Genomic DNA, 21,697 nt, shown 5'->3' on the forward strand with positions numbered 1-21,697 from the left:
TTCTCTTTTGGTCATCCTTTGGTCCACCTCTGATCGTCTCCTCTCCGTAGTCCAACCTGCAACAGAAAACAAAAGGATAAAAAAGAGTTAAAAAATAAAAGGGATAGGAAAGAAGGGGGAAAAAGTAAAATTTTCAAAGTGGAACTTGTCACGATTTTTTTTTTAAGTGGTTTCCCCAGAAGTATCGATTATTGTTTAAAAGTACGAAATATATTTTTGGAGTACCTTCCTCTTCGAAATTCACCTATAGACTGACCCATTGTTCTTTGTAACAAAACTTTGATTGGAAAATTGTTTATATGATTTTTTATATGTCAAGCATTTGTGCAACGGTAATAATAATTCTAATAAAGAAAATTCAAGATTATAACGTTTGGATTTTAGTATTTTATTCATTCTAACGTAATTATTTTACCACACCTGCGCAATGATGACTTCGAGGGTTAAATTATGCTTTAATATAAAAAGAGTGTATTAGAATATTAAAATAATTGTTAATTAATCGATGGGAATGTGTATTGATGTCTGAAAGCTTGAAATATATGATCGGAGTATCGCCCTCTTCGAAATTCACCTTCAGACTGACGGGTTGTCATCTATTAAAATTCTTATATTGAAAGTTGTTTATATGATTTTTTATATGTCAAGCATGTGTGCAACGATAATAATAATCCTAAAAAAGAGAATTTAAGATTAAAACACCTCCGTGATTAAAACGTTCGAATTTTAGTATTTTTTTGTTTTTAATGTAATTATTTTATCTCACCTGTGCAGTGATGATTCCGAGATTAAAAATTATTTGTAATATAAGGAGAGTGTATAAGAATATTAAAATAGGAGTTGTAATAGAATGATTTATACGCATGAAATACATTTAATTATTTTTATCGAAAATTCACATTTGGTAATAGTAAATTAAATGTACAATGTTTTGTTATATCAATTATATAATTTATATACATATACATTAATAAAATGTGAAAATTATGTAATTTTTTTTTTCTTTTATTTTGCTACTCTAATTTAAAAAAAAAAAAGAAACCTTTTTTTTAAATTTTACATTTAATCGATAATTTTACAATTACAATTTTGATATATAAATTTTATATAAGTCTTCAATAATTATTTTTAATATAGATATATACATATATATATATATAATTTCGCTACTAAATTTTAGATATATATCATACGAAAAAAAGAAAGTACATAATTCTTCAAGCTATAAATTTTGTACAAGTATTCTGTATAGATATAATAAAAAATCTTGTATGATAGCGGATTCTTCAAACAAAACTTATAAGAAATTTGAACCTTGAAAACATAATTAGCTTTAAAATTTGAATACTATAACATTCGTGTTATTCTACATCACAATAAAAATGTATGCTATATTGAATCCTAATCATGTTCGTAAACGTGTTAATTACGAATATCTATTATATATATATTTATATATTCACAGTTCTATTCGCCAACAAATTGTAAATTTATACTATTTGAAGAAAAAGAAAAACTAAAAATATACAGATTTTTCTAAGTAATTAATATCTATTCATTAAATACTTATGCTGCTATATATATATATTTATATATATATGAATAAGAGTTTGGAAGAAGAATCTATGATACATACTGGAAATTTTTCAAGAGAGCCAAAAAAAGTAACAAGTAAAATCATTGTTTATAATATCATTGCAATATAGATCCTTCTTCTTCTATCACACAAAAATTTAAAACTGTACAAAAATCAAAACAGAATATATCTCTTTCCAACAATTTTTGGAAGATTGATAATTTCCTAGAGTACACGTATTTGAGTCTATTATAATTTTACATAATGTACATTCTTCGTGTCCGTCTTGTACAAAACATTGGTAACAATCTTCATGTTTTTTAGGTTGTTTAGGGCATTGGAACATCGTCATCTAAGGAATCATCCTTACTAAATTCATGTAATAAGACGTATTCTCGAGAACTAAAACCAAAACGAAGCACATCTCTTTCCAACAATTCGTGGAATCTTCTTGGTTCCAATTTTACATTATTAACAAAAGTTCCATTAGCGGAATCCAAATCAATTAAGTATGGACGTATCCTTTTTCCTTCGCTGCCACCTTCTTTTTGAAATGAAACCAAACGGTATTGTAAAGCTGCATGTTGTTTAGAACATGATGGATGATCTATTGGTATATCTGCAACCTTTCTATCTCTACCCATCAAATACGCAGACTGTCTGTGAACGTAAAGAGTGGGTAAAGCCTTTTCTCCTTTGAAAGGATATAATCTCCATCTTCGCTTTGGTTTCCTTGCATCCGATGGCTCTGCGTATTTAATCACAACATTATTAACAATATTTGTATCTTCTAACAATTTTCCAGATAGTTCAAAGCTAGGTTTCTCTTTATCTTGAGGCACTGGCTTTGATTTATCTTTTGAATATTGTTTACCCCATTGCATTTCTTGTTCTTTATTTCTAGACAAATCGTCTGTTTGAAATTTATTTGGTCTATCATGCTTTTCATGTCTTTTATCAGACTCACATGAATTTTTCAGTGCCATTGTTTTATCATCGTTCTCATTTAGTCTCGATCGAACGTCTTCTCTTTTTACTTGTGACTTTTCATATCTTCTTTTATTATTCTGCCTATCATCTTGTCTTCTAGAATGATCACGGAAACTTGATCTGGAATCTTCTAGACGTTCTCGTTTATCCCAATCTCGATCCATGTCTCTGTCTCTCTCTCGATGTGCCCTTTCATTACTATCTCTTCTTGAATCTCTATTGTTCTTATGTACATCTCTTGCACTTCTAGAATCTTTGCGGATTTTTGCTCTGCTTCGTCTATCCTGAACGGGACTATGCTCCCGTTTCTTTCTGGAATTTTTGTGTGATCTACCATCACGACTTTCATCGCTGCTACCATTAGAACTGCTGTTCGATGGCATTTTTCTTCTTTATTAGTCCAAATAAAGACCAGCTGTAATTTGATAAAATAGTAAGGTTAATATCGATGATATTGTATACACAAATATAATAATTAAATGCGATCGTATATTATTAAAAAATGTTTAAATTACGTTATAATACTAACCTTAATTGAGCAAGTATAATCTTATACGATTAATTCCAAGCTTTTGATTTTTTTTAATAATACACTGTATACACAAATCTCTCTGCAAGGAATCAGAAAACGAAATGGCGTCTGTCAGCTAACAATAGTACCAACCAAACATTAAACGTAAAATATTACAGTCGTACTAACGTATGTAGAAATGCACTAATCAGCGCACCCTGGTGGTCAACCGGTTGAAACTGCGTCTTCGCCTGCATTCAATTGTAACCAATTAATGAAATTAACTACAATTTAGTTTTAATTCTTTATGAATCTTATTGTATTTTTTTAACAATAATGATATAATAATATGTTTGATTGAAATTGTATATTTGTATGTATAAAAATAGAAGAAATCTTAAGAGTGTAACTCCTTCGAACGTACGACGACCATCGAATAATTTTGATTGGTAACACTTCCTAATGTGGCGCCGAAGCGCCATCTGATGGTCACTTTTGACCTTACAAATCCCTAGACAACATATTATGAAATGCTCCCTACCGCTGCATATTAGAATTAAAGAAATTCTTTTCGTGCATCGGATTTCGAGTACCTTGTGCTAGAAATTGTATAAGGTAGAATTTTTTGATAATTTTATAGACAATAAGTGTATTTTGTACAAAAATTGTGCATCGATCGTAAACAAAAAAAATTCTGGAATAAATTGTAATTAAATATATTTTCTTTTAACATTATAAACCATCGATGTAGACAGATTTAATTCGTGCAGCATTGCTATTATTTCCACTCTCTTTGAAACTATCAGAATATAACCTAAAACATAAAGTTTTTAGAAATCAATCATATAAACATAACACTTATTATATTGTTTAATTTTACAAAGATGCCACCTAAACGAGGAAAGGTTCAAAAGGAAGAAGTGCAGGTCTCCCTTGGTCCACAAGTTCGTGAGGGAGAAGTAGTTTTTGGCGTTGCTCATATCTTTGCAAGTTTTAATGACACGTTTGTTCACGTGACTGATTTATCTGGAAGGTAAAATGTCTTTTATGTATATTTTATATTTGTATATATAGTTATTCATGTTATGTTTGTTTTATTGCATATATTTATTTCAGAGAAACCATAGCTAGAGTAACTGGTGGTATGAAAGTAAAAGCTGACCGTGATGAAGCTTCTCCATACGCAGCTATGCTTGCAGCACAGGTAAATACATTAAATTTAAGTATATTTTTTAATTCCACACCTAGGCAGCACTTGGATCTTAAATGTATACAGTCCAATGGGCGTTCATGTTGTGGAATATCAAATTTCTTTCTTGCATTCAAAAATATGTGTAGTAGATGCATATTTTATTGCTAGAATGATACAAAAATATATTTGTAATGTTATTTTTATTATTACTGTGATAACATTATCTGAATACTAAATAAACATATCTTTTTCTTAGGACGTTGCAGAAAAATGCAAATCCCTTGGTATCACAGCGCTACATATTAAGTTGAGAGCAACGGGTGGAAACAAAACAAAAACACCTGGACCTGGTGCACAATCTGCATTGCGTGCTCTTGCACGTTCTAGTATGAAAATTGGTCGCATTGAAGATGTTACTCCTATTCCATCAGATTCGACTCGTAGAAAGGGTGGTCGTCGTGGTCGCAGATTGTAAATGATCTTATATGCATACATGGTTAATTCATTTTCAATAATAAAAATATAAAAAAATACATATTGCATTATCAAGACTACTTAATCTCTCTGAGATTACAACATAATTTACTCCTATAATAAAATGTAAATACAATAAAATCAAATCATTTTATTATTTATTATTTAAACGTAAGAGTTATTTCAATACATATAAAATTAATAACTTATATGAACATACAATTATAAGTAATTTTTAGTAAATAAATTAGTATATCTAAATATATATATATATATATATATATATTTAATTATTGATTATAATACAATAATTCAAATATTAAATTGCTGTTACTTTTATATGCTTTCATTGTTAAAAGTTACAATTTTTCTCTCACCTTTTCTTTATTTAAATCAATTTTAAGCATTTTGGTATATAGTGCATATTATATCTTTTATATATATATATATATAAAATACAGTATAAATAATTATTATGTAGTACTACAAAGTTTCCCAAGAGTTAAATATAATTTAACTTTTAAATCCAATTTTTGTGGTGCTTTATGTTCTAAAGCAGTTATTGTATTTACATATCCATGTTGCATAACAAAACCTACTATAACTGACTCTTCTTTTATTTCATTATTTTCGAATGGTGTAACATTAAGTCTCACTATTGCTTTGTTTCCTTTTCTCCAAACTACAAGCCTTTGAAAACAAAATGTTTGTTTATTTAATATTCAAGTTAATAAACAATTTATAGATTAATAATATTTTAATAAATTAAATACTTACTTTGGATCATCTTGAAAATTGTGAGTATCAGCTGTGTCATCATATTCTGCAGCATCATCTCTAGCTGGCAAAATTAAAGAACTATGAGGCAATACTAGATCTGCATTTGGGACAATTTTAATTGGTTTAACTTCCTCTATAATAATTCCTTGACGTACAGCAGAAGGCAATGAGTTTAGAGATTCATTTATCTAAAAAATGTTATAAATGACATAATTAGATTATAAATATATATTTTATTACTAAATATTTTAAAACTAATCTAAACTATTATCACCTGCACATCATCTTTTTTAACTTCCCCTTTTTCTGTTGCATCAACAATAGGAATAGGTGCCATTGATACATCCAATGGAAATAAAGTTATTTGTGTTGGATGTCGTGTAGGATTGCAAAACTTCAAAAATAATTCACTGGGTTTACCAGGATATAATGGTTCACAAGTAACAATCTTTACTTCTGGTATATGATAACTAGAAGCATTATTTAAATCATTAATTAATAAATTTTTATGAAGTTATTAACTTAAGATTGAATATTATACTTACAATGCAGCTAATTGAATTTTAAATTTTGTAGATTGTGGGCATATATCAGGTTTACTAAGATTATGTTCACAAACTCTGCAACGTTGTGATCTCTTAACTAAAAATTGCCTACGTTGTGGTCGAAGTTCATTTACATACTCTGGTTGCATATCAGGATGTTGCAAACGTTGCTCTAGAGTACTTACTATCACAAAAACAAACAATAAATATCTATCTTAAAAAGCACCAAAATAAAATAATAAATATTCGAAATAAGAAGCTATTACTTTTCATAATATCTATAGGCTCAGTAAATATTTCAGGTGGTAATTCTTCCACATCTTCTGATGCAATAGAAGGAGTTGGTTGATCGGACAATTGCAATTGAATCTGAGGTTTTCTTGATTGAACGATGCACTTATGTATCATAGCAGATGTTAGCCCAAATGGTTCCTATAAAATATTAATAAAATATTATTGCAAATAATTATAGATCTATTTGTCTAAATATAAATTTTAGTTAATACAAAAGATGTATCTTACAAATTGTGTGAATGAACGTTTAGGTTGGAACTTTTTCCTTTCTCGTTGTCGTTTCTCTATAGAAGTCAATATCTTATGATAATCTATTAAGGCATTAATTCTTCTAGTATGAGGATTTTCTTGTTCTGGCCATCTTCCAGAGGCTATATGAAATGAGAATAAACAAATATTTAAATTAACTTTTGTTACAATTTTAATAATAAACTAAACAATTAAAATAATAAATAATTTACATACCCATAGTCTGATCTGAAATACCAACATCTCTAGAACTCCATCGACAAAAAGAACATGATAAATAATAAACCTTTTTGGGTACAGCTTTAACATCTTTTGAATCTTCGCCTTCCTTTGCTGTTGGTTTTAATGGAACATGTCCTGCTCTCGTAGACAACATTTGGAAACAATTAGGACAATTAAAGCAGTTGGAACATCTATTAATAAAATAAATAGATTAATAATTAGATTATTATATACACATCAATTACTTAAATCAAAAGATCTTACTTATTTTTCTTAAGGCGAACTTCTGATGATGGTAAATTTTCCATACAATTTGGACAGTAATATAAATCAACCTATTTTAGAATAATTTCTATTAATTTTAAAATGATAATCATAAAATAATATTGAAATTAAATTACAATGACATACCTCTTGACAGACACAGTAACCACATCGAATTTTTAAACAATGTCGACAAAAATATATTTTTGAAATAGGCTTTAAAGAACCACAATTACACATATAACGAACATAATCAGGTTGAGATAAGTAAGCCATAATTAAAAATAGTTACAAATTATACTCTGGAAAAAGAAAAATGTTTTAAGGATAAAAAATTCAATTAAACATGCATGGATTGACAATTAGGAAAAAGTAATGTCATATTCAAGTACACTTTTCAATATGGTTACCATAATACATGTGTCATGTTGCGCATGCGCGTGATAAGATAAGCGCTATCTACAAAAATCTATATTTTAAAAAATTTTATAATAAATATTTTAAAATATAAATAATGTATTCTGTAATTTAAACTATAATTTATCTTTAAAAAATACTTGAATATAATATAAATTAAACAAGTTTTCTATTAGTAGAATTTATTTAATAGCTTGTAAATTGTCGACATTTATTAGAATTTAAATTTACCGCCATTCAGTGATCCCATTCGTACGATAATTATCGTACGCGTGTGATAATTTGCAGCCTTGTACGATCCAAAATTCAGCCTGTACGATAATTTTCGATTTTACGATAATTCGATATTATTCGATATTATTCGATATATACATAATTGAATCGAAAAAACAATAAATTATCACTGTCCAATATGAAAGTTAGAAAACTTGATGACTTTTTTTTTACTCATCAAATTTTGCAAACGGGCAAAAAAAAGGTCATCAACTTTGAAAAAGTTGGAACTTTTACTCTTTTTTCAGATTTTGAAAATCAAATCCGAAAAATTCTACAAATTTAAAATTTTTCCTGTGCGTACGATAATTTTCCGGTGTGTACGATAATTTTACGGCCCTGTGTCGATCAGACGAACTAAAGTCTCTGAGGTCACTGCCGCCATTGTGTATCAGTAATATATATCATTTATTAATTACATTATGTTCAAACGAATTTATCATTTATTATTTACTATTATTTTGTTAAACTATTTTAATTTAGAAAAACCATTTGGTATATATACTTATTGAATGAGATTAATTTTCCATAGATATTACGTCACATTAAAATTTTCAGTGACAGTTTTTATTTTATCAATAAATTACAAAATATGATCAAGAATTTATATATTAATAAACGATTAAAAATAGATATAATTTATAAGATTTTTTTCACTATATAATAGTTAAAAATATATATATCTTCTTTATATATATAATTCTTCTGTGCGTGTCTTTGTCATTGAACTCCTCCTAAACGGCTGGAACGATTTTAATGAAATTTTGTGTGTCCTCAGGTGGATTCGAGAATGATTTAGATTTACAATTTGGTCCAATTTAAATTGTTTATTTAATTGATTTTTTATTTATAAATTGTTATACGAAAAGTTTATAGGTTGAAGTTAGTCGATATTCGAGTTATAGAGAATATTCGAGTCATATAATATATATATATCGTATGACACGTGGAAGATATGATTAAATGTATATCTATCAAAAATAACAGCAACCGAAAATTGCAAACAAAATATAATAACCGATAAAGGGTTAAGCAAGCTTAAGAATTTAGAAAATTATACTGATAATGTTATTTTGAATCGTTGATCGTTGATATTAAAGTTAGCACAATTTATGCTTACCTATTTATATTAAAATTACTATTAATCACTTTGATTTTTGATCTTTCGATAATTACTTATTTTTTATGTAAATAATATCTAATAGAAATCGTTTTTTTTTGTTGTTGGTTAAATTATGCGTCTTAAACGTCAAACCCATATAATGTTACATAACAAGTAAAAAATATAGTCTCCAAAAGATTCCGATGTAAATAATTTTAGTCATTTATCATTATAATATTAATGTATTTTATCCTTATTTACTTTTCCTAAATTGAAACATTCGTGAATTTATAATTTAACTTAGCCTATAAGTAAGAGCGTTTCTGGTTTTCAGAAACGATCAGTAAATGGTGCGCATGAACGTGTTGGCGATATTTTTTGAAATGGAGTTATGCTACAGTATTTTTTATACCAATTGTTTTATTTGTTATTTAAAAAATAAAATGAACTAACACAATATGATGTATTAGTGATCTGATCTCGAGTTTTAACTATAAAATCTTATAACTTATCAGTAAATTTATCAAGTAATTAAACATTTTTTGTTATCTAATTGTAAAAAGAAAAAATAAGCTCTTAGAATTATTTACATTACATTTTGTTAATATTTACATATTTACATATTTACATTACAATTCTTATATCTTCTTTACATTACAAATAACGATTCATATAACATGAAATCGTTATATTTACATTTAATAACGAATTTATAATTAAGATTTGAGAGAACATCTCAAATCATCCGTAAGACCACCTAAACCAATAGATGTAAAAAAAATTGATTGAAAAACGTGTATTTTTTGGATTATCTCGGGGAAATAATCCACTGAATGCTTCCTGTAATGTTACATCTTTAACTCTTTGATTAAGTTTCGAAAGACCCATGTATTCGGAAAGTTCTTGAAATAATATTTTAATAAATATTCTATTAGAACTGTTAGTATCTTCTTCGTTTAATTTTATACACGACAATACTTTCCATGATATAGAATCGGTAAATAACAAATGAGCAAAGAATTTTGATACATTTCTTAACTTATTACTATCTAATCGATGTATTGTATAATAAGAATCTTGAAATATTTGTTCGAAAGGTGTAATATAAGTTTTGTTTATGGCATAAAATCGTCCTGCTAACAATCCAAAAAATTTTTCGTACGTACGCGTTTCCGCGCAACAATCTAGAAACATATGACAAAGTGTTATTTCTTGTCCTGGCTTAAATTGCATTTTGGATAATTTATGTGCACATTCTTCAACATTTAATGATGAATGTATAGTCAAACAAATTGCTCTTCTAAGAGCAGTTAAATTAGTTTCCGTATTGTCTATAATAAGACCTTCTTTCTCTTTGGTATTCTCAGCATTGCTATCTTCTTCATCAGAACTTCCTTGTCTTTTTTGTCCACACAGCATCTGAAATATTAAGACACAACAGACAATTATAATTTAATTAAAACCTCAAAATCTAATGTGCAGTCTATAAACTATTATTTACGAAACATTTTGTGACTATTTATTGTATATATTAACTTATTAATGACTACTAAACTTACTTAGACTTACTAAATTATATGAATATTTATTATATATATTAACATTTTGTGATTATTTATTCCGTAACTGTTTGAAAAAATTGTATTATATTAGTAAAAGCCATTTTATATATTCTAAAACATTAAATTTTATATCAATAAGAACTATTTATACCTGATGATAAAGAATCATGAACTTCAGACTCTTCGTATTTAAACACTTGCTCTTCATGGTTTTCTTTATTTTCATTTTCGTAATTATTAACAAATAAGATAGTTTTGTCTTCTTCATTTTGATAAATATGTTCTTTTCCAAGAAAACATTTATGATTGACTGCTTCATTAAATGATTTGATCAAGCCATTGCAATGTTGACAAAAGTATATTTCTGTAAAATAAATTTATTTATAGTTTTGAATTTTAAAATGAAATTTTATTCACATTTTATGCGTAGAATATAAAAAAAAATAGTCAATGAAAAAAATATAGAATATGTTTAATATAATAAACTAACAAATTAAAATTAATATTTAAACATTTTATTTATATTAATAAACTAACAAATTTTAAACAAATTTTTTCTATATTTATATATTATATCGGGCCGAGCGAGCGTACGATAATATTTTATTCGCTCGGTTGTTTAATGCTTAACGTCAACCACCTCCCACTTCACCACCCCAGTTCCCCTACAAATTTTTTTTTTCGATTTCAAGACCTTCCCGTGGAGTTAGCGAACCGCCGAGTAGACTAAACGAATAGTGAACGTTTTCTACCTAAAAACACTTTTTCCAACTTTTTGAAAATTTTGTCCGAGATTGTTGAATTTTTGTCGGATTTCAAATTTTCCCGGGGCGTACGATAATTTTCTTGCCGCGTACGATAATTTTACGCCCCTGTGTCGATCAAACGAACTAAAGTCTCTGGGATCACTGGTCGCTTCTACGGTTAACGGTTAAACAAAAGTTGAAGAGATGAACAACGTACAAAACAGAAGACACGAAAAAAAAGATGAGGATATATGACGATATATGAAGATACATAAAGATACATGACGATATAAAAAAAACAAGCTAAGAAGCAAGAAGACAGAAGAAAATGAAGAAAAGAAGCAAGAAGACAGAAGAAAATGAAGAAAAGAAGCAAGAAGACAGAAGAAAATGAAGATAAGAAGCAAGAAGACAGAAGAAAATGAAGATAAGAAGCAAGAAGACAGAAGAAAACTGAATAAACGGTTGGAAAAATTGCTACAGAGCAGCATAGCACCATTTGCATACCAGCAATACCACAGAAAACATCCAAGCATTACTTTCTACAGTTTTTACTTTTACGTTTAACTTTTTTCCAGTTTTGCTTTTTCTCAGTTTTTACTTTTATAGCTTCTCCATTTATTCACATATTAGCAACATTAGGACGTCACAGAAGATCACACGACAAAAAAGAAGTTTTACTAATTTTACAGGTAAATATTTTAAAATTATTAATCCAGGTAATTTTTAAAGGATAAACATATTCTCAAAATTCTATTAACTCTTTGAATTTTTTTCAACTATTTAATTAGTATTCTATTTATTCTGTCATTTTAGTCTTTACATTTAGAACAGGGCGACTTCAACATTTAGAACTGATTGAACAGATAGGACAGATAGGACAGATAGGACAGATAAAATAGCCGCTACAAAATCTACTATAATTTCAGTAAGTCTATATAAATCTATGTAAACATATAGTAACATCACGGAAGATCGCACAAAAAAAAGTATATTAAAAATTGACCAAGTAAATATTTGATAATTATTAATCCAGGTATTTTTTAAAGGATAAACATCCTCAAAATTGAATATAGTCTTATAATTTTTTTCAACAATTTAATTATTAGTCTATTTATTCAGTCATTTAACGCTATAAATTAATTATGTTATGCAGATTATTACTGTTGTAACATTATCTAATGAAGTTCATAGTCAAAAATATGACCCGATCATTTTATGTATTCAATTATACATGTTTTATTTTGAGCTAAAAATTTATTCCCTAGGTAATAACGAACGTTTGAGTTTTGCTGCTAGAAGAGAAGAGTTATTGATTTTTAAACATATTTTTTAAATTAATTTGGAAACATATTTTGTAACACTTCTTCTTTAATTATTCAAGTTTTTATTTCTTTCGCATTTTTTATTGATTATATTTACAATGACAGATAACACATCTCTTACGCAATTAAAAAAAAAAGCACACGGCGGCCACAAAAGTTCCGTAAGGAGTGGCTTAATAATCCGGATTTTTGTTCGTGGCTCCGGCCTCATTCTGATAAATTAAAAGCTCAATGCTCACTCTGCAAAGCAACAATCACTGCGGAGTTATCAGTTATTCGCAAACATGCGACTAATAAGTCTCATTTAATAATGTTAAAAGGTTTAAATAAACAAACGAAAATGTCTAATTTTATAGAAAAAGCTTCAAATGAAGTTCGAAATGATTCAATGAATCATAAAGTTTCCCGCGCAGAAATTAAATTGTGTAGTTTTTTTGCAGAACACAATGTACCTTTTAAGATTATGGATCACTTAATACCGTTACTCCAGGAGTGTTTTCCTGATAGTGACATTATAAAGCAAGTCCGATTAAAATCTTCTAAAAGCGCGTGTGTTATTAAAAACGTAATCGGATTTGCTGAAAAAGAAAAACTAGCTAGTAAATTACAAAAAAACTCCTTTTAGTGTATTGATAGATGAGTCAACTGACATTTCAATGACTCAAACATTGTGCATTATCGTACGGTATTACGATGAATCTCTAGGAAAAATAGTTAGTCATTTTTGGGAGTTATGTAGAATCTTCAATGACGATTCTAGAGAAGTATCTGCTACAGCAGAGCATCTTTTTAATTGTGTCCGGGAATCTTTTCAACGTTTCTCTGTGTCTTTCGATAAAATTATTGGTTTCGGGTCAGACGGTTGTAATGCGATGATGGGTAAACATAATTCAGTAAGAACAAGATTTGAAGATAGTTGTCCTAACATTTACATCATGATATGTATTTGTCATTCGCTTCACCTTTGTGCCAGTGAAGCTTGTGACGCAATACCGTCTGATTGTGAAAAATTATTTCATTCAATTTATAATCACTTTTCATCAAGTTCTAAGCGGCAGCATGAATTTAAACAATATCAACAGTTTTTAGAGCTAAAAAATCATAAAATTTTGTGTCCAGTGGAGACTCGATGGCTTTCAGTAACGGCTGTAATTACCAGGCTTCTAGAGCAGTGGGACGCGTTAACTTTATATTTTAATAATATTGTTTACGATATAGAAAGAAAAAGATCTAATTCACGAAAAACAAAAACTTCTTCGGCTTTAAATTTTGAAATAGAAGAATTTATACTTCAAAATCTTAATAACCCTATTACAAAATTATATTATCATTTTCTTGAATGGATTTTACCAAAATTCTCAACTTTAAACAAACTTTTTCAATCCGAGAAACCATTAATTACAGTCATTCATAAAAAAATGAGTTCTACATATACAGAATTACTTAAAAATTTTATGGTCCCGGATTACGTTAATAAAACACCGTTAAATTTGATTAATCCGGCCGATGAATCGAAATATATAAATATTCTGAATGTTTACACGGGTGTATATTCAATTGATTTTTTTAACAAGCCTGAGTACTCGACATCTCCACGAAAAGAAGTACAAATCGAATTTCTTACTAATTGTAAAAATTTTTTCGTAAAAGGCTGCTTAGCAATAAAGAAAAGGTATGATTTCGAGAACGTTCTATTAAAAAATTTATCTATTATTAATCCTGAAGAAGCTGTTGCTCAATTTACACGAAATATAACACCTTCTTTATTACCAGTAATGCGACAACTACCTCGACTTGTCCCTAAAGAATGTTACCAATCAATCGACAATGAGTGGCGACAGCTACCAAATTTTATTTTACCAGAAAATATTAAAGTCACCGACCCTGTAGATGCATTTTGGCACAAATTAAAAAAATTTGAAGATACGGACGAAATTTATTCTTTTAAAAATCTAGCTAGTTTTTTTTTAAGTATAATGTCACTACCGTTGTCAAACGCAGATTGTGAGCGTATTTTTAGTAAAATTAATTTAATTAAAACAAAAACTCATAATAAGTTATCTGTAGAAACGCTTAATGGGTTGTTACTGTCTAGTCAAAGAGTAGATTCAAATTGTGTAAATTAGGAACTCAGTCAACGGGAATACAATTTAATAAAAAATTCTTTATATGTTAGTGAAGAGAAAAGCAATAATGATAAAAACATAAAAGAAGAAGAAGTGAATTTCGAAATGACAGACATGGACGATTGATTAAAGCCAAAGTAATTGTTTTGTTAAAGATTATGTGTTAAACTATTGAAATAATTTAATTTATTGTTATTAATTTTATTATGTTTTTTTGAAAGTTTAATTGTAATGATTGTTAATTAGGTTGTATGAAAGTATATAAAAAATGTATTAGGTTGAGAAGTATGAAATTCGAATGCAATTATGCGACATAATTGCATTCGATTTTCATACTTGACAGCCTAATATAATATTATATAATAATAATTTAATGTATTTAAGAAATGTCAGACATGGACGATTGATTAAAGCCAAAGTAATTGTTTTGTTAAAGATTATGTGTTAAACTATTGAAATAATTTAATTCATTGTTATTAATTTTGTTATGTTTTTTTGAAAGTTTAATTGAAGTGATTGTTAATTAGGTAATATTAAAGTATAATCTAAAAAACTATTTAAATAAAAAAGAAATGTTTAATTCAATGTTATTACCGAAGAAAATGAAAAGTGGATGATTTCTTATGCTTCTGTTTAATAAATCAGTAATAATAAACATTTAAATAAATTATGTTCTGATGCTTTAATTGTAATACCTGGAAGAATACTTAACGTTATGCTTATATGTTGCAGCATCGTAATGCGTTATATGAGTATTGAGGGAAAAAAATTGCTAGAAAACTTGTCATTCCATTTAATAATGTAACAATGATGTTAGCATAGATTTGAAAGTGCAGTGGAATTGTTTTCGATATGCATTGATATATCGAAGTTTCGATACATATCGAATTTGTTGCATTGCTCCGCCATTGCATTTGCATTGTAACGATATCGTTCAGAAGAAAAAAAATGGAGTAGAGGAAAAAAAAACAAAGAAAAAGGTCATCAACTTTGACAAAGTTGGAACTTGGACACTTTTTCCACATTTTGAAAATTTCGTCCGAGAAATTGTCCGATTTCAAATTTTCCCGGGGCGTACGATAATTTTCTGCCGCGTACGATAATTTTACGCCCCTGTGTCGATCAGACGAACTAAAGTCTCTGGGATCACTGGCTTCCATATATACACTTACATTCCAATAGTATATATTGAATATTTGACAGAAAGTGAATTTTGAAGCATAAATGGAAGGTAATTTGATTTTAAATATAATTTACTTTTTTATTATTTAATTCACACTTTGTATAATAAATCTAGAAAATATTTCATTGTAGAAGACAATCAATATAACATTGCTACAATTGTTGCTGATCTGAGAAATATTATCAAAATTAGAAATGAAACCGAAGAAAGCAAAAATACTGATGTCATGCAAATATTGGATTCCTTGATTAAGAAAAGTTCAATCCAAGGTGTTATATTTAATAGAATAATATATATTCTTTATTTATGAAAAAGATATGTAAGTATTAAATACTGTTTTCAGAAGTAATAGACCTCCTTCCTAATGAAACTGTTTTAATGTTGTTGAGGGACAAATCTAAAGAAATTATTGCACAAACAGCAAAAGCTATTGCAGAAATGACCAAAACTGATAAGGGAAGAGAACAGTATACAAATACAGATATAGTAGAAACGTTAATGAAATTATTGAAAGAAGACGACATCAATATATTGATACAAACTTCTAGAGCTCTTGGAAATATATGTTATGAAAATAGTAATGAAAAAAGATTTATTATTTGCTTATGCATGATAATCTTTATAGTTTCTTTATAAAATTGTATATAAAAGTAATATGACCATATCATAATTCATTTCAGAAAATGGAAAAGTTATGATTAAGGAAAAAGATGGTTTAAAATATATTTTACAAATATTGAAAAAAGCTACTGATTTGAAAAATACCGAAAGTGCCGATATGTTAAGAAGAGTAGCAAGTGGATTATTATGGAATTTTCTTGTAGATCAAGAATCCTTGCAACAGCAGGTTTTCAAATATTATAAATATTATAGTAGAGCTCAATTTTGCATGATATTCTTTATCGAAAATTCATTTATAAATGTTTTTCCATAGGCATTAGAAGAGAACATCGTTCAAATTCTTTGTAACATACTAGAAATTGACGGTGCTATGGCAGGGGAAACAATCACACATGTTTTATTGACATTGGGTGTATTAAATGATGCTAACGTGACATTTTTGGATAAAAGATTAATTGATATTGTAGTAAACATATTAAGTAATAGTAAATCTCTGGAAATCTCTGAAATGTGTTTAGAACTTCTCTATGATCAAGCTGATAACGGTAAAGTAATTTATTATATATATATATATGTTATAAGTGAAATGTATTTTATAATTTTGTAATTGTTTTCTGTCATTTTGATTGCAGATGAGGTTAAACTACTCCTTACAAAAGCAAACATTCCTGAATTACTTTTAAAGCTTATAGAAACTCATGGACCACAATGTACAAGTGAAGAAACAAGATCTGTTCTTAAAGTGGCATGTAATTTAATTATTTTGATTTTAACAGGAGGTAAATATCAATTATATTTTCTTATTGATTAAATTCATAATGAAAAATATTGCTAATATTTTTTTAGATGATAGTATGAACATATTATATGATAATGGTAAAGGCACAGTTTACAACAATTTTGTCAAATGGTTAAATAGCAATGACGAAGATTTTCAAATAACGGCTGTATTAGCTATGGGAAATTTTGCACGCACACACAACCATTGTAAGCTAATGGTAGAACAGGATATTCATAAGAAGTTATTACAATTAATTCAGAAAAATGATAGCAAAAATAGTGATATTAGATTTCAGCATGCCTTACTGAGTGCTCTTCATAATCTTGTCATTCCGACTGATAATAAACCTATTATATTAAAGGATGGTTTAATTGACATTTTATATCCTATGTTGGATATACCAACTTTTCCAATAGTATTCAAATTATTAGGAACTCTGAGAATTGTAATCGATAGACAAAGTATGTTAAAAATGTTTTGATTTGAAAGCATGTGAAATTGTTTTGTGGCAAACATTGATTGCCATTAAGCTGTACTTTTTAAAACTCTGTACGTAGAGGAAGCTGCTATATCTTTAGGGAAAAAAGAAGATCTTATTAAAAGAACCGTGGTATGGTGTGGTACAGATGATCACCCAGGAGTACAAGGTGAAGCTAATCGTTTACTTGCATGGCTAATTAATAATAGCAAGTAAGTTATATTTCATTATATTCTATTTATCTTAATAATAATATCTCCTATAAATAAATCATTTCTTTTTAGAGATAAAGATGTTGCTCTGGTAATTATAAAATACGGTGGTACTCAATATCTGATAAAAATGATATTAGCAGAACATGCTTTAATGCAAAATGAAGCTATTTTAAGTTTAACTTATTTGGCTACCATCTGTCCAATAGAATTGGAAGATGTTCTTATTAAAAATAACATTGGAGATGTTATATGCAAGTTTCTTAAAGAAAGTGCTTCTAATTTAGAATTGCCCATTATTTGTAATATGTTTTCTTTTATTGATAGCATTATTAAATCAGGTATGAGAGAGATATTTAATTATTTTTTATCGTTTAATAAAATTGCCTATTCTTCTCTTTTACATTATATAAAAATATATTATGGCATATTTTTTACAGATATTATTCGACAACATTTAAACAATACTAAAGGATTAAAAACAACGTTGAAGAATGTACTTGATTACGAAAAAGTTGACTCTACTTTAAAAGAGAAAATAAATGTTATATGGAATACTATTGATGCTGATTCTTCATTAAATTAATAGAATTGTGAATATGGTTTATTCAATTTAAAATAAACATTATTTTAACTAGATATAACTGAAATTATAGTGTCATCGAAACAAATCGATGAAAAGAAAATATTTAAATCTAAATGATTTTTTTAATGATCTATGTACTGACTTCTTATTAACTATAAACAAATTATAGATAACGACAAAAGATAATTAACTATTAAAAATTGAACATTCATAAAATAAATAAATATATTTATGAATATATTTTCGGAATTGAAAGATGTAACACTACATTTATTAATGTAATAAATACTTTTAATCCTATAATAAAAACAAAAATGAATATTTTTATTCTATTATCCATATTTATGTCTATTATAACAAGACACGTGATATTTTTATTTTGAATTGTTAAAAAATTAAGTAAAATTAATCCTTTATGCATTTCTAAATTGTAAATATCGATATATCGATAAAAAAGTTTCGATTGTGCATTGAAGTTTCATGGAAAAAGGAAAGGTATCGATTCTGTATGTTCGATATAATTCTATTTCATAGTCACATAACCAAGTAAACATGGAGGAAAGTAAGAATAAATTAGATATTGAGATTGATTCACAAAAAAAATCTTATGCTGGTATTCCGGAAGCAGATTTTGTAGTAAGTATATTTGTCATTACTTTCACTCTCTTTCATAAATTTCATTTTAAATGTATATTTAAATAAATATCAATTTACGGTCACTGTCTGCACATCATTTTCGAACGATTCCTTATATAGAAAGGATCTATATGAAATTATGTCAAACAATACATACATATAATTCTTATAAATTGTATTATTTTTATTATTAAAATATATCGAAGAATCAATTGTAAAAGTCTATTACTTTTTTTTTTCATTTTTAGGAAGATGTGGATGCATTTATGGCAAGACCAGAGAATGAATCTGTGGATAAAGTTCTCAAAAAACTTGAAGAAAATCATATGAAATATAAATTCATGGAATATAATTTGGTTAATAAAAGAAGACGATTGGAAGCACAGATACCAGATCTGGAAAGATCATTAGAAATGATCGAGAAATTAAAAACCGAAAAAGATAATAGTCATGATTTAGAAACTCAATTTCTTTTATCGGAACAAGTTTATGCTAAGGCTACTATTCCTCCTACGGGTAAAGTTTGTCTTTGGCTTGGAGCAAATGTAATGTTGGAATATACGCTTGATGACGCTCAAGAAATGTTGAGTAAAAATATTGAAGCTGCCAAGAAAAATTTAGGATATGTCGAACATGATTTAGACTTTGTCAGAGATCAATTTACCACTATGCATGTTAATATGACAAGGATTTACAACTGGGACGTTAAGCGTAGACAAGCACTCAAGATCTCATGAAATATCATTTTGTAATAATAACTCTTTCACACAATTTCTGAAATTTACAAATTTGATGATAGTAAATCTAATATCTTCGCTTATATTTTAAATCAGTTTATGTCATCAATAAAATACATTAATTATCAAAAATATAAACCAGTTTTTATTTTTGCGATACAATAAGCTAGAAAATACTTCAAGGTAATATTGTGCAAGGCTATTTTTGTAATTGTTATTTATTTATGAAAATACAAATAGACCTAAGAGTATTATACATGTATGTATCACTATTATTATTATATAAAAATTATTATATATATGTGATCTATATACTAGTATCTAAAGAATGCAATTGTAACGATATGCATGAGATCATAGATATTATGCTGACATAAGAGATAGTAATACTAAAATATGATTTCATTCAATTTATAATATATATATATATATATATAAATGCTATTAAATGATAGCATTTATTTTGTTATATTTTCAAAATATAAAATATAATTGTGTCATCAATTTAGATTGAATTCAATTCTTAACTTTTTCACAACCTTTTATATTTACCCTTTCCATGGAAAGAGTTAAACAAGGATCTTGTTGTTATAATTAGATGTTTTAAAAGAATTAAATGTTGATTTTTATTTCTTTTTTACGTTTAAACATTCCAAATTTGAAGAATATTCTTAAAAAGATACAATTAGTATTACTTTGTCAGCGTTTAGTTATACGAAAATGAACATTTAATTGTTCATTTCATTTTGTTCATATTTTGCTAGTTTTTCTTGCAACTCAGCAATCTTTGTTTTAGCATTGTCTAATTCTTTTTTTAACGTAATAACTTCTAAATTGTTTTCTGCCAAGTCTCCAAGATTCTTACGTATATATCTTTGAAATTTTGTTAAAGAAAAAATCTTATATCATTATTTAAACATTATACCTTAAACACACACACTTACTGTTTTATATTAAATCATTATTATTAAGGATACTCTAATGCATCATTTGGTTTTTCAGATTCTTCATAAAGTGATACGAGTAATTTAGTAAGGGCATCCATAACACCTGCTCTTTCCAAATATTTCCTGTACTCCTCTTTTTTCGAATCATTTGACTGAAATAATATATATATAAAAGTGAAATATTAATAATAGTTAATAATCAATTTTGTAATATAATTATAAGTTTCATTTAGACCCTTTAACAAGATGATATCAATACAAAAAATATAGTAAGAAAAGATCGATAATTTAATGTAAAAATAAATAAATGTGATAATATTAATTTACCTTAAATGTAGACATTGTTAATTTGTGATTAGGAATGATATATTTATTACACGCTCCTAGTTTTGCAAAGAAAGTTCTATTTTCTTTTTTCTCTAAAATATTTCTCCTTCAAGTTAACGCTGCGAACAGTAAACAAAACATATCGTAACGACGATCACTGTGCTAATAGATACATACATTATATAAAAACAAAAGCACACATTATGTTTTTTTCAAATTGTTAGTTTCCATTAAATTAAAAACAAAGAATACAAAATTACATAGAAGCTCAACTTTTCATGTAACCAAAATAATTTTAATTAGCATTGAGAACACAAGTGAGCGATTATAAAGAAGTTTTCTCTTCAAAAATTTTGTTCGTGCATTCGATCATTGACTGAACTTTTTGTAGACTCGTGCATTGACTAATTACTTCGTAGCTCATTGATTCTCGAAAATTGGAAAAATTTTGTTCGTGCATTCGATCACTGACTGAACTTTTCGTAGACTCGTGCAATGACTAATTTCTTCGTAGTTTATTGATTTTAAAAAATTGAAAAAA

General features: G+C 27.3%; 8 protein-coding genes across 16 annotated transcripts; 4 read left to right on the top strand and 4 right to left on the bottom strand.

The window, feature by feature from the left end:
* Window positions 1–854: 854 nt before the first annotated feature.
* LOC107066469 (putative serine/threonine-protein kinase DDB_G0280133) lies at window positions 855–3,254 on the bottom strand. Its single transcript, XM_015321118.2, has 2 exons — window positions 3,096–3,254; window positions 855–2,981 (listed from the first exon to the last, which is right to left on the bottom strand). Exon 2 carries the CDS (start codon window positions 2,947–2,949, stop codon window positions 1,906–1,908), a length of 1,044 nt encoding a protein of 347 aa, XP_015176604.1. The 5' UTR covers window positions 2,950–2,981; window positions 3,096–3,254; the 3' UTR covers window positions 855–1,905.
* Window positions 3,255–3,591: 337 nt separating this feature from the next.
* Window positions 3,592–4,802, top strand: Rps14 (ribosomal protein S14). Of its 2 annotated transcripts, none has more exons than XM_015321090.2 (4): window positions 3,592–3,692; window positions 3,962–4,110; window positions 4,194–4,281; window positions 4,526–4,802. In XM_015321090.2, exons 2-4 carry the CDS (start codon window positions 3,962–3,964, stop codon window positions 4,742–4,744), a joined length of 456 nt encoding a protein of 151 aa, XP_015176576.1. In that variant the 5' UTR covers window positions 3,592–3,692; the 3' UTR covers window positions 4,745–4,802. The 2 variants fall into 2 exon arrangements, with proteins under 2 accessions (XP_015176576.1, XP_015176574.1); XM_015321088.2 differs by having other exon boundaries at window positions 3,599–3,692; window positions 3,952–4,110.
* An 82-nt stretch (window positions 4,803–4,884) lies between these two features.
* Window positions 4,885–7,504, bottom strand: DCTN4-p62 (dynactin subunit 4). Its single transcript, XM_015321091.2, has 9 exons — window positions 7,245–7,504; window positions 7,098–7,168; window positions 6,828–7,024; window positions 6,591–6,733; window positions 6,335–6,500; window positions 6,069–6,252; window positions 5,798–5,993; window positions 5,521–5,711; window positions 4,885–5,433 (listed from the first exon to the last, which is right to left on the bottom strand). Exons 1-9 carry the CDS (start codon window positions 7,371–7,373, stop codon window positions 5,217–5,219), a joined length of 1,494 nt encoding a protein of 497 aa, XP_015176577.1. The 5' UTR covers window positions 7,374–7,504; the 3' UTR covers window positions 4,885–5,216.
* Window positions 7,505–7,755: 251 nt separating this feature from the next.
* On the bottom strand, window positions 7,756–15,532 carry LOC107066441 (pre-mRNA-splicing factor CWC22 homolog). Of its 3 annotated transcripts, none has more exons than XM_089176250.1 (3): window positions 15,344–15,532; window positions 10,603–10,815; window positions 7,756–10,308 (listed from the first exon to the last, which is right to left on the bottom strand). In XM_089176250.1, exons 2-3 carry the CDS (start codon window positions 10,768–10,770, stop codon window positions 9,631–9,633), a joined length of 846 nt encoding a protein of 281 aa, XP_089032376.1. In that variant the 5' UTR covers window positions 10,771–10,815; window positions 15,344–15,532; the 3' UTR covers window positions 7,756–9,630. The 3 variants fall into 3 exon arrangements, with proteins under 3 accessions (XP_089032376.1, XP_089032340.1, XP_015176552.2); XM_089176214.1 differs by having other exon boundaries at window positions 15,243–15,532; XM_015321066.2 differs by lacking the exon at window positions 15,344–15,532 and adding an exon at window positions 11,204–11,573.
* LOC107066440 (uncharacterized) lies at window positions 11,580–15,236 on the top strand. The gene is made up of 3 exons (XM_089176164.1): window positions 11,580–11,889; window positions 12,014–12,125; window positions 12,466–15,236. The coding sequence occupies exon 3, from the start codon at window positions 13,179–13,181 to the stop codon at window positions 14,646–14,648; it is 1,470 nt and encodes a 489-aa protein (XP_089032290.1). The 5' UTR covers window positions 11,580–11,889; window positions 12,014–12,125; window positions 12,466–13,178; the 3' UTR covers window positions 14,649–15,236.
* A 186-nt stretch (window positions 15,533–15,718) lies between the features above and the next one.
* On the top strand, window positions 15,719–18,832 carry vimar (visceral mesodermal armadillo-repeats). Of its 4 annotated transcripts, XM_015321098.2 has the most exons (10): window positions 15,720–15,879; window positions 15,963–16,100; window positions 16,175–16,408; window positions 16,512–16,678; window positions 16,766–16,997; window positions 17,085–17,231; window positions 17,299–17,694; window positions 17,791–17,923; window positions 17,996–18,264; window positions 18,364–18,832. In XM_015321098.2, exons 1-10 carry the CDS (start codon window positions 15,873–15,875, stop codon window positions 18,507–18,509), a joined length of 1,869 nt encoding a protein of 622 aa, XP_015176584.2. In that variant the 5' UTR covers window positions 15,720–15,872; the 3' UTR covers window positions 18,510–18,832. The 4 variants fall into 4 exon arrangements, with proteins under 4 accessions (XP_089032082.1, XP_015176584.2, XP_089032174.1 ...); XM_089175956.1 differs by having other exon boundaries at window positions 15,719–15,879; window positions 17,996–18,832; XM_089176048.1 differs by lacking the exon at window positions 15,720–15,879 and having other exon boundaries at window positions 15,964–16,150; window positions 16,221–16,408; window positions 17,996–18,832.
* Window positions 18,833–18,989: 157 nt separating this feature from the next.
* mgr (prefoldin subunit mgr) lies at window positions 18,990–20,020 on the top strand. Its single transcript, XM_015321021.2, has 2 exons — window positions 18,990–19,145; window positions 19,394–20,020. The coding sequence occupies exons 1-2, from the start codon at window positions 19,062–19,064 to the stop codon at window positions 19,880–19,882; spliced, it is 573 nt and encodes a 190-aa protein (XP_015176507.1). The 5' UTR covers window positions 18,990–19,061; the 3' UTR covers window positions 19,883–20,020.
* Window positions 20,021–20,082: 62 nt separating this feature from the next.
* On the bottom strand, window positions 20,083–21,562 carry LOC107066419 (c-Myc-binding protein). Of its 3 annotated transcripts, none has more exons than XM_089174632.1 (4): window positions 21,430–21,562; window positions 21,157–21,275; window positions 20,860–20,981; window positions 20,083–20,755 (listed from the first exon to the last, which is right to left on the bottom strand). In XM_089174632.1, the coding sequence occupies exons 2-4, from the start codon at window positions 21,169–21,171 to the stop codon at window positions 20,611–20,613; spliced, it is 282 nt and encodes a 93-aa protein (XP_089030758.1). In that variant the 5' UTR covers window positions 21,172–21,275; window positions 21,430–21,562; the 3' UTR covers window positions 20,083–20,610. The 3 variants fall into 3 exon arrangements, with proteins under 3 accessions (XP_089030758.1, XP_015176508.1, XP_015176509.1); XM_015321022.2 differs by having other exon boundaries at window positions 21,417–21,553; XM_015321023.2 differs by having other exon boundaries at window positions 21,357–21,532.
* Between the last annotated feature and the right edge of the window lie 135 nt (window positions 21,563–21,697).

Source organism: Polistes dominula, unplaced genomic scaffold (genome assembly GCF_049000335.1).
Source record: "Polistes dominula isolate Pdom_NZ unplaced genomic scaffold, Pdom_raw_medaka contig_29, whole genome shotgun sequence".
Classification (NCBI taxonomy): Eukaryota; Metazoa; Arthropoda; class Insecta; order Hymenoptera; family Vespidae; genus Polistes; species Polistes dominula.